The 12,544-nt window shown below is 35.8% G+C and overlaps 2 protein-coding genes across 3 annotated transcripts in view; one reads left to right on the top strand and one right to left on the bottom strand.

The window, feature by feature from the left end:
- Nucleotides 1-1,461, bottom strand: part of LOC120339696 (cyclin-dependent kinase 17-like) — a 40,011-nt gene extending 38,550 nt beyond the window's left edge. The window contains exon 1 of one of the 2 annotated variants that reach the window (XM_039407878.2): nucleotides 1,182-1,461. In XM_039407878.2, coding sequence (XP_039263812.1) covers nucleotides 1,182-1,317 — 136 coding nt within the window. In that variant the 5' untranslated portion in view covers nucleotides 1,318-1,461. Of the gene's footprint in view, nucleotides 1-79; nucleotides 112-1,181 lie in introns of those variants that run through there. The other variant, XM_039407880.2, reaches the window with a different exon arrangement.
- LOC120339460 (dual adapter for phosphotyrosine and 3-phosphotyrosine and 3-phosphoinositide-like) overlaps nucleotides 1-12,544 on the top strand; it is an 88,133-nt gene that overhangs the window by 48,597 nt on the left and 26,992 nt on the right. The window lies entirely within an intron of this gene.

The following is a 12,544-nucleotide window of genomic DNA, read 5'->3' as shown; positions in this document are numbered from 1 at the left end:
TAAATCCTGTATTCAGAACACGCAAGTTGTAAGTAAAACGTGAAATAATATCAAAAGAGGAAAAAATCAAGAGAATCACCGAATGAAGTCCCAACAAACCATTGAACCACATGTTTCCAATACTGTGTTTCCCTGAAAATAAGACTTGGCCTCAATTTTAAAAATGATTTCAATACAAGCCATCCACTTAGAACAAGACTTAGTTGATAGAGCGAAATTCTTTTGACCTAGTCGATAGCCAGAAATCTCTCCTACATGTTCTAAATAATTAATGATCTTATAATTAGCAGTTATTTTAAATTTTTATGTTGTTGAAACAAATCTTCATACAATTTAGCCATGACATATTAGTTGGGATTATGTAAGAGTTCTTTCATTGATTGGTGTATGAGTGGAGATGGCTATTCTATGCGAGTCCAGTGCATCATATTATAGCTCAGAGGGGCCAACCTGTTTTCGACCATGATCGACAAAAATTGTCAAAATTGCTCGTGATTGACTAATCTATAATGAGGTCATACATATTGGAGGTATGTTATCAGATTCAGTCAACATCAGACGCGATCGACAACTAGAGACATGGTAATCGCGACCAACGTCACGAAGCCCCACGGTCAGGGATGGCTAATTCGAATAAAGTATTCGAATATCGGAATTAGCGTTCATAAGAATATCGGATATTTGTGTGACGTCACACATTTTCGACGCCGCTTTCAGGACGTTTCCGTTGAGTGGAAACATACTCGATAGGAACTTGCGCGTGATTGCTTTATCAGCGGACATGTTATTTAGGCTATAAACGCCTTTACGTTTGTGTTATTTTCTCTAAAACGCAAATTTTCCACAAATTTGTTCCACAATAACGATGACAATGATTTTATTTTTGTTCTCGCACAGAATTGTGAATCCGGTGAATATGTTCATCGGCGGGCGGCGAGTTTCTAAGGAAAACGCAAATTTTTTGATTCAAAAGTGGCTATTTAAATACTGAAAATAGAACCGTAAACAAAATATGTTTTATTGAAGCCCGCGAAAGTTTAAAAACTTTCCACATTATGTTTGGTCCGCGTTTAGAAACATATCGTCACTAATTGAGGGCGGGATTTGCCTGATTATTCATTACCTCAATTAAATTGCCGTCAAAAATTTTCGTGTTTGAACAATTGAACTTTAGACCTCACCTCCGTTCTCTCTGACGCTCGCTTCATCGATCGACATTTGTTCTGTAAGTTCCGAGATTGAATCATCGATAAAACTCCGACTCTGACGCAAGGAAAACGAGAATCTACGCTTCAATTTCTTCATCCTTACGTTCATTACGTCTCGATAAAATCCGATTTATGTTGAATATTGTAAAATATTTGGAAATCCAAAGAAAAGTCTTTGAAGTATTTGGTTGCAAAGATTTTCCGATTTCTTTGTTTGTAGAATAAATAATAAAGTTCATGAATTTTTAAATTTAAAACTGCAAAAATAAAAATATTTGAATTGACAATCCACTTTAAATGGGCAAGCACGCTGTATCAAAGCCATCAGACTTTCAAATCTTATCTTGTTTATCTTATCTTATCTCCTGATGATTGTTATTGTATATAAAGCTTTGGTCTGGTTTTAGATTGGTTTCGTCAATAGGAATAGGGTCTATATCAGGAGTGGGCAAATTACGGCCCAAGATGTTTTATGCGGCCCACTTGTGGCTGTAGAAATTACAACTATAGATTTTTATGGATATAAATTTGCGTTAGAAATTTTGATGAAAATAATGTATCATTGGCTAAAATATAGACCGTAGTTCGTGCTTTATCATTTGCACCTGAATATAATTGTGTCACTTGGTACACTAGATGTTGGCTGTACATTAACTGTTATGTTTATTATTTGTAAATGAACTGTTTTTATTCATAGTTTGTCATATTGAGTTTTGCGCATCCGTCCCAGTAACCAAGTTATTATCTGTAACTGGCCCAATCAGAAAAATAATTGCCCACCCTGGTCTATATCATTGTATGCACTCGCTTGGCTAAACGCATGCATTGCTATAAATCAGCCTGGTAATCTTGTGAGGGGTAACTTAAGGTCTTTGATTCAAACTCACAATTTATTGAAGTTATCAAAATGGTAATGTTTAGTATGACCAAAATCAGACTTCCTCAGACAAGTAAAGTCTGATTTTGGTCAGAGGAAACGTTACAGAAATACACTCGTGTTGGTGAGCAGCAAGTCTCTTGAATTGCATAGTATAGTCATGTTTATTCCGGCTACAGCATCCTTGCATTATACGCAAGACATTTGTCATAATTTGATTTTTAGAAATTGAATTTGGTAAAGTATCATTATTTTCTCTTTTACAATATTGAATCGCGTATGATTTTTATTTCCAGTTCCATAGCCGACTCATAAACCACAAAGATTCTTAAAATAAACTGATGCCTGGAGGTGGATTTAGATGTTGAGTTTATCATGTTTCGTTGTGAGAAGTGAGTGTTGAGTAAATAAACAAAAATATTGAGTCATTGTATTACACCCAAAATAGATTGAATATCCAGAAACAACCATGATTAGCTATAGGGCTTTCGCACCATTCTACCGCCCCTACAGAGAAACTGCCCCTACAGCTGGTGACCCATAAAATACATTTATGGCTGTTTTTTTAAGGTTTTATTTTCATTTTTGACCTGTGTCCTTATTTTTCTATTCATATTTCTGGAAATTGCATTGATTTTGAGCTTCATTTGGCTAAATTGTGATGGTCAAGTGCAGTAGTTTTCTGCCAGTCCAAGGGTTTCACAAGTTTCCATTCAAATTCGAAAGTCCTAATATAGTGATACTTTTATATTGATTCAATATAATAAAATCCAGTTCTTCATTATTGATAAACATCAAACTACAACGATCATTTGATTTCGCCAGTATCAGGTTTGCTTCTATATTATATTTATAGTACAATTCACATAAAAAGACAATTAAACTATTGCATAGGCAGGTTTTTTTCAAGCTTTCAGTGGGGTTTCGTTCCACCAGAAAGATAAAAAACCATTGGCTAAGTGGTTAGTTAGAGAGATAGAGCTAACCAAGTTGGTATATCAAAGATCTCAAATTCCAATCCCTCCCAGTCATATAGGGCAGCGGTATATCAGGGGGGTATGCAACCTTTACTAATACAGATGAGCCAGATACAAATAACTGGATGTGGAAACGGCGGGCCCCAAATATATTTAATTAACATAGGCTTTCTGGTAGTTAAAACACACAAAAATTTTGGTTATTGATCTCATGAAATGCGTTGTTAACTTTGCACAAAAGTGCTATTAGGGCATTGTAACATCATAAGCATAGATAATAAATTGGACTAGGGTATATCCCTTGCAACGCGAAGGAATTGAAGTTATCGCACCTACCAGATTACTCTGATTTAAAAACTTGTTTTGTGGGCCGCACACTATTCAAAATTGGCACTTCTTCTTCGCAGGTTGCGCACCCCCTGATCTAGCATGTCTTAATTAGGAACTGCCGAACAGGAAAGATGAAGAATTATGAAAAACAAATTGAGTGACGCAGGATCATGAGAATGACACAGCAATATCATTGGAGTTATAGTTGCCACAAAGATATTCTCCATTAAATATTTATAAAGCCAGCCTCAGGGCTTTATAGACTGAAATTTGATACCCATTCCAACTACTTCTAAGATGTCAAAATTACGTTACTTTGTAACAACTATTGTAATGGTAATGATAAAAAACCTGGATTCAAGATAATTCCAGTTTTTGCATTTGACATGAAATTTCTTTGAAGGAACCAATTGATGCTTCAAGCCCAGGTGACCAGTAAAACAACTATGAGGAAGCGAAATTCAGACAACTAAGTTCTTAGAAATAACAGAGGTATTTCAATCTAATTTGCTCAAAACAAGGTGACACATACTCACTCCATTTCTTTAATAATTCTATAAAAACTTATTATGGCTTAATTTAATCTCGAACCTAAAAACACACTGCGAGTCTGCAATAAAGTCGTGTCATCAATGTATGACATCATAAACCATGATGACTTTGAAACTTCTCTGACGCTTTGAACTGATCAATACAACAGGAAACTACCAACAAGAATTTATTTGATTAGAATGAAAGGCTTAAAATTTATATTCTGAAATTGTTATCTCATGCCGATTAATAAATTTCTAAACTAGAGATACATTATCAAAATGGCCTAGCCATTGAAACTTAATCGCGTTTGACTGTTGGCATCCCAGTTAAACATATCTCAAGTTCAAAGTTCCCTCCCTAACCTAGGGTTTAACTAATTGTGTAATCATGACGAATCAGAATATTTCGGTTCTTTGAAACCGTAACAAAGTTATCTGATATTGTTTCTGGAGACTAACTACATCTCCCTCTTCTATGGTTTTGCGCCGATGGATACTTATGCAAAGATGCTGTAGGAAGAGTAAAGATAACTATCCCAAGTGATTCAAGAGTCCTGCTACACACTACTTTCTGCACTGAAACTGGCTTCAAAGCAAATGTCAGACCCTTTTGAAAATGTATTTGTAGATACAAACTGTTCCAGGCTAAGCTAATGAGGTTGTAATCTGATTTCATTATTTAATTTTCTAGTGTGCAGCAAGACTCTTGAATCACTTACGGTAGATAAGTTTATCTAAGTTACTTAGCCCTGATTATTATGCATTACCATTCATAAGATAATACGGCCTAAAAATCACACTGTTTCAAAAACAAAAACCAATGGCATCACCTGGGTGGTTCCCAAACTATTTCAACATATTTCTTTATTCGTCTATTTTGAATTTATTCATCCCTCACTATGCTAAAGTCTTTTGCACAGTTTAAATAGTTTACAAAGTGTTCAGAAATATGGATTACAATAATACTGAATATCTAAAGTCTAAACAATATTAGAAAAACTAAACATTTGAAAGGTTAAATTTCTGCATTCACTCCACAGAAAACAACAGAAATCCTCCCCGATTGGGAAACGCTGATTTAACTACTTTATAATTCACTCAGGCAAACTGCAACGTCATCCACAGCTGGTTAAACATTAGCAAAGTAGCGTGAACAATGGATTCGCACTTTTGTTAAGTAAACATTAGTTAAAGGAGTGTCGTCTAAAAGTAACTGTTTTGATTGTGAATAGACGTCACTACAGGCAGTGTAAAAAGATAAATTAACTTGCACTCATACAAGCATTTCGCTCCAAACAAAGCAGCAACTGATACCTCAAGATAAGTGAGGGGCTGGTATTATTTGAAAACACAAATCTTATTAATCCGGCGTTGCTCAATTTATTATACCCTGGGTGAGGTGGTTGCGAACAGTGTTCCCTCTAAGAAAATATTACACTGCGCAGTTGTTCGTTTTAGTGAGCATGGATATTTTAGGGCTGAGCCGAGGCCTGAATGATTAACAAACTTAGTGAAATATTACAACAACAGTATGTTATAACTATGCCAACAAAGTACATTCACAAAAATACACCAAATTATCTTAAAAAGCTTTTGTGATTTTTTAATGTTTGAACATTTTGTCCATTTTCATTACTGGCATGCGGGCACCGGCCCGCGCTGGCATTGTAAACTTGGCATACAATAGCTTTTTCCAGATGCTTCAGGAGAAACCCAGGTACTTTGATGTAACAGACACGTGTGTGACATCACAATGAACATAGGTAACGAAATGAAACCTGTGAAACAGGCATTCTAGAGGGGCGTTAGAAAGTATGGCGACCCACGCTTTGAAAACGTAATGTTATAGGTGCGCGAGAATGAGATTTTACTGCGCAAATGGTCTGGCGGTACTGCGCAATGGCGCACCTTAGAGGGAACCTTGGTCGTGAACATGGGGAATCGGACCTGAGATTTTAACAAGCGGAAAAGATTAATTAATTTGTTTTTAAATATCAAACCTATATTGTGTATTTCAAGAATCTTTCTGTAAACCAACTAACACAAACTCTACCTTTTCGCCTGACAAAAGTCTGACTTCTTCAGACAAGCATAAATATGACAAGCGCACAAAAATAATGATTATCATTTTATCAATGGACATATTTTCCTTTTTCTATGCTAAAAATATTTAGGGCTTCAACTCAAAAGAAAGAAATTGATTTTCAAACTCATTTTTTACTGAAATATCTGATGAATATGGTCTCAAACTTTCATTAGAAAAAAAACACAGTCGCTATTTCTTAATAATTTTATCAAATTTCAACATTGTCTTGAAACCTCATGAGACCTATACATGTTCTACAAGAAACCATCAAAGACTTCATATCAGTCTCAGACAATGACATCATGACAGACGAGACATGCTTTAGTTCTTATCCCCAGCATTTCTACATCCATGCTATTAGGAACACTGCAAAAAAAATTATATTTAAATATGGTATGTTAAGAATAATGGATTATTTAGTTCCTGTTATTAAATAATTTATTTAACTATATTTTTAATAGGATTTGTTGCGCTTGCCCACTGACAGGTTATAACACACTGCAGCAATCCTTGAATTAAAGTTGACCAATATAATTTAGAGTTACAACACACAGGGACATCCAAAACAAATCGAATACATTCAAAATTGATTATATTCGATGAAGCAATTTCTTGAAAATGTCATCAGTATTTATTACTTTCTGTAGACAAAAATTATTCATGGAAAAATAAAAATAAATTTAAAACAATCTCAATTATTCTAAATAACCAAATCCGATTTCTATTAATTCACAATTCTCTCAAATAACTTCTCTTGTGGAACAGATTCATTTATGAATAAAATATTCAATATTCCGTACTCGAAAAGTTATTTTAGAATAAATTTGAATTACTCAGTTATTCCGTTTCTTGGCCATCCCTGACAACACATTGTAATACCTCTGCTAAAATATAGCATAGTGGATTATTTGGTTTCCGTTATCTTATTTAAGTGATAAGTTATCTCATCCTGGTTTCGATTTCTCACAATATCGCCTTCTTATTATTAAACCTTTCTCATATAACACACTGTATTGATCTGATAAGTGTCAGATGCAAGAAATCTCTTAATTACGTTTAATCAATATATTGGCGACACCAATAATCATGTAATCTATAAATAATCAAATATTGACAGAAACGTATTAATACAGGGATGTTTAAAATTTCTTATTTTACAAATTTTTAAAAGAACTTTATTTTGAGACTGTCAGTTCGGGTAACACAAGACTAACTGCCTTGCTTTGTTTTATGCCTTTGTGAAAGTGGATCCGTATGCAGGTAACGCAAGGATGCTGTGGCAAGACTATAGATGCCTATACTATTAGATTCAAAAGTTTTGTTGCACACTAACACAAATGTATTTCTGTAACATTTCGTCTGGCCCCAGACCTTGTTCCCATTTCCAAAAAAAATCAATTAGAAATTAATTATATTTGAGATTGTGATTTATGAATAGTTTTATTTGAAAATTATCGTTTTGAGGACTGTCCAAAAATAAATATACATAAACGTTTATATTCAATATTTTAAATTCTCAAATTTAATAGGGACATTTAAAAATAATTTCATTTAAAAATTCTCATTTTATTAAGGATTGTCCAAAATTAATTGGACAAACTACGGACCGCGGTCCAAATTTAATCTGGCCACAATCAAACTGAAACCAAATTTTGATGTTTTAGTTAAAAATAGCTCAAGAAATCTGTTGAGATTGCATTCAAATTTAGTTTTGGCATGATGTTTATTGTTTTCCAATTTTGTTACACTGTAAATATTGTTCCTAAAATGTTCCTAAAAACTTCTATGTCACCGCCTGGTCCAAAAACCTTGCCCACCTATGTGCTATACCAACACAGCTAATTCAAACAGTTTACCGATAATAAGTTTGCTTCTGACATCACTGGCTTGAGCTGTCTCTTGTTTAACTTCACACAAAATACTGCAAAACAAAACAACTATTGGTAAGTGGCCAAATATGCGGTTTGCGGAAACTTAGACGCCATGTGTGCAGCCACCGTGAAATCCCTGTCACGCTATGGACGTAATATGGAGTAAGATATTAACTCTCAGGACTAAGCTTAGTCTCAACAGGCAATGCCTCTACTACCTTGTCATTGCAGGGTAGAAATCTTAGGCCTGAGTCTCCTCCGCCTGGCATCTCACCCAGGGTGTAATAAACTAGGTGAACAATGCCAGCTCATTACATTCAGTGCTGCATATACAAATCCTTGTTTCAGAGGTATCATTCTTTCATGGCGAGTATAACTAGTGCGCAGTCCTCCAATGTCCAAAGACAACCAAAATGATTTAAATCTTTTCATTCTCTCATTTGAAAAATTATGATTTTGTGTGATTTTCGCAGCGAAAAACAAACATTGAATATCAAGGGATTGTAAAACCAATCAAATCATCTTAGCTTTCTTGCATCACTAAATTCAAACTCTAATACGAAATAGCCAGTACATTATTGAGCTTTCATTAGATCCATGATATAACTGCAAATATGAAAGATAATTGTCAATTTCTGGTAATATATTAAAATATGAACATGATAGAGATAGATCTTGTCTTAATTTTATTATTCATTCACTACGTTCATTGACTACACAATGACACACATTCTGCATGTTCTTCTAAATAGGGGATTATCTGGTTTTAGTCCGACCAAATTTAACTATTTTTTTTTAACAGAAACGGCCTTTGCCATATTTCAGAGCAATCACAGGCTGCCTGAAACAGATTATGGGGCCAGAAATTCATATCCATAATATGGCATCCTAACATTCAAATATAATATGGCCAAGCGTGTTATATGGATATTGTATAGATTCTACCTAAGGCCCGTAGCAGGCTGAGTGTAATTTCCTGAAATACACAGGCTGACTTGAAGTTAAAAAATTATTAGATAAAACTGACATTCGATCAAACTAAGTGTGGTGAAACCATTGTGGAAAACATTACGAACATTAAATTTATATTGGGTCACGCTTACCAATATTCCAAACTTATCTAGTATTATTGCAAAACATACTAATGAACATAATATGAACAATTAAAATGGTATGAATGTCATGTCATGAAACTGTGCCAGACGATTTTAAACTGCATGCCACGCCCTCGACACACCGTGTGCCATGAAAGAGGACAGAGTGCGCCACAAATCTTTTGTGCTTACATGTAGATTAATTGTCATTCCTACTTACTGTTCTTTTATTTTACTTAATCCTTATATCGTTCATGACGAACAGAAAGTGGAATTGTTAAACAGCCATCGAGACATCGCAGTTGTCTGTAATCTTTCTGGCATTGAATAAGACAGTTATAGACAATTAAATTAATAAAACGAGACATTTTAAATATGCCTGATTGGCCATGGATTGATTACTTTTATGCAACATAGAAATCATTCTTTATTAAAGAAGTCTGCTCTCTACTGTGTAAATCACTCAATCTGCAAAAATAAATTTTCCAAAAATAAGTCTCAAAATAATTTTACACTAATTGGTCGGTTTAAATGTAAACAAACATTGAAGACAATGAAGGCCATGAGGCGCGACACTTAATCCAAAACCTAAGTACAAAGGGCTCAAGTAATGAATAGGATCGAGACTGCACACACTCAAGAGGTATTGAAATAAAATTCGCGTATAGACGAATTGAATAATCTAATACAGTCTAAAATAATAGTTTAGAATATGACACTTATTTTGAATTGTCCAAGGAACAAATTTGCACATCGGAGCCATTATGTCTTAAATTTCTGAAAGCTGAGAATTAGGGGACGAAAATTATGTATTTTAACTTACATATATTTTAAATCCGCGACTTGTGTGGCCTTTGTTGAACATTTCAAATATACCGATATTCCATTTTTGAAAATATGTTTCAGAATGTATTCAAAATAATAAAATATTTGACTCAGAATCAAACATTCGCAAAAATTGATCACCGGATCCTTGTAATCGAAGAAATGTAGCCTGCAATGCCAGCGCAGTTAATGCATCAACCGACAGGCCATCGCAGCGTCCAAAATAACAGCATTTCTGGAAAATTCACTATGGAAATTTTTTATTCTCCCCAAGTATCTTTAAGTAGCCGCCCTACTCTCATCGTGACAAATAACACACTTTGAAACATAAGTTTTCTTAGACAACAGACAATTGTGGACAGCACTTTAAGTACTCGGACGAAACAAAGACTGGCTTTATTACGTAGACGACGTATCTGAGCGGCCATTGATGTATTAACATGTCCTAACCTGATTTCAACCATTTGGCTCCACTGGTTTATTTTCTCTATTTGCTCAGAGATGAGTCTCATTCACTTCAGATTTAGTGCCTGTGAATTTGTGAGATGACGAGTGTGGCCTCTGCTCAGAGTACAAGCACTCACCCAGAAGTAAAGGAGACTCATCTCTTAGCAAAGTTACAGGCACTCACCCAGAAGTAAAGATGACTCATCTCTGAGCGAAGTTACAGGCACTCACCCAGAAGTAAAGGAGACTCATCTCTGAGCAAAGTTACAGGCACTAACTCAGAAGTAAAGGAGACTCATCTCTGAGCAAAGTTACAGGCACTCAACCAGAAGTAAAGGAGACTCATCTCTGAGCGAAGTTACAGGCACTCACCCAGAAGTAAAGGAGACTCATCTCTGAGCAAAGTTACAGGCACTCACCCAGAAGTAAAGGAGACTCATCTCTGAGCGAAGTTACAGGCACTCACCCAGAAGTAAAGGAGACTCATCTCTGAGCAAAGTTACAGACACTAACTCAGAAGTAAAGGAGACTCATCTCTAAGCAAAGTTACTGGCACTCACCCAGAAGTAAAAGAGACTCATCTCTTAGCAAAGTTACAGGCACTCACCCAAAAGTAAAGAAGACTCATCTCTCAGCAAAGTTACAGGCACTCACCCAGAAGTAAAGGAGACTCATCTCTGAGCAAAGTTACAGGCACTCACCCAGAAGTAAAGGAGACTCATCTCTGAGCAAAGTTACAGGCACTCACCCAGAAGTAAAGGAGACTCATCTCTGAGCAAAGTTACAGGCACTAACTCAGAAGTAAAGGAGACTCATCTCTAAGCAAAGTTACTGGCACTCACCCAGAAGTAAAGGAGACTCATCTCTGAGCAAAGTTACAGGCACTAACTCAGAAGTAAAGGAGACTCATCTCTAAGCAAAGTTACTGGCACTCACCCAGAAGTAAAAGAGACTCATCTCTTAGCAAAGTTACAGGCACTCAACCAGAAGTAAAGAAGACTCATCTCTCAGCAAAGTTACAGGCACTCACCCAGAAGTAAAGGAGACTCATCTCTGAGCAAAGTTACAGGCACTCACCCAGAAGTAAAGGAGACTCATCTTTTAGCAAAGTTACAGGCACTCAGCCAGAAGTAAAGAAGACTCATCTCTCAGCAAATTTCCAGGCACTCACTTGGAAGCAACTGAAATTCTAAAGGCTCTCACTTTACAGTTTAAAGAATTACGGCAATGTAACACTAAATGCTTTTAGACTTGAAGCAAATATCAAAACTTTCGATTATGACTGAAAGAAGACAATTGTTTAGAAAAAGTTAGCAACAAATTAGCTGAATAGCCGCCAAGAGCCTAATAAGTTATAGCAGTGAACTACATGGTGGTGAATGCTGGATTGGAAGTCCCTTTAAGTCATGACTGAATGCTTTGAGCAACTCAACACTGAACAGGTTCTCCATATTCAAGTGTCATCAGAAGCAACTTCAGAATTTGTCTGTTAACAACCAGCTGTCGGTTAACAGTTTGACAACATGCTAGACCAGGGGTTCACAAGCTTTTTTTCAGGATGAACCCAAGGACAACTTTCAAGTGCCCAGTGCGACCCCAGGTCAATATATATATTTTTCATCAAACTTTAGAGCTTCTTTCACTGGACTTTTGAGTTTGGTCATGTGGTGGTATTAAGTAAAATAAGCTAAAACCAAACAGTGATGTCACAATAAGCAACTATATTTCTATAGCATAAGCATAGAGCTATGCCTATAGGCCTGTTTTACAGTAAGCCATGGTACAAACTGCTAAATATACCATGGTTTGTCAAATCTTAGATGTTTTGTACATCCATCGTCCACCATACCTCAGCGACCCCATTACCTGTTTGCGACCCTGCCTACTTATCACTCCGACCCAATTTGGGGTCGCGACTCCTGGTTTGGGAACCCCTGTGCTAGACTTTGAGTAATATAGGGAAATGTTCCTAAAAAAACTTGGACATAGGATGTGCTTCATACCCCAGCCTCTCACATTATGGTTATATTATAAAATCAGTTGTTAAAAAGATCAAAGGAAAATGGCATTCAGCAAAGTTGAATAACTGACTAGCTGTGATGATTTGGCGAAAGGGAACCAAAACATCTGTGGCATGGAAAGAACAGGAATTAACTATACGTATACTGCATGGATTATGATATTCCGTAGTTTATGCAGCCGAAACAAGCTTGCATATTTTGCAAGGTAGTCAATTCAAGAAAACAGATGACCGGGTTTACTTTTCTGTGAAATGAGAGAAATTACAAAGTATATC

This window comes from Styela clava, chromosome 9 (genome assembly GCF_964204865.1).
Source record: "Styela clava chromosome 9, kaStyClav1.hap1.2, whole genome shotgun sequence".
In the NCBI taxonomy this organism is placed as follows: Eukaryota; Metazoa; Chordata; class Ascidiacea; order Stolidobranchia; family Styelidae; genus Styela; species Styela clava.
Note: the sequence above shows the minus strand (reverse complement) of the source record. Positions and strands in the feature narration are given on the sequence as shown.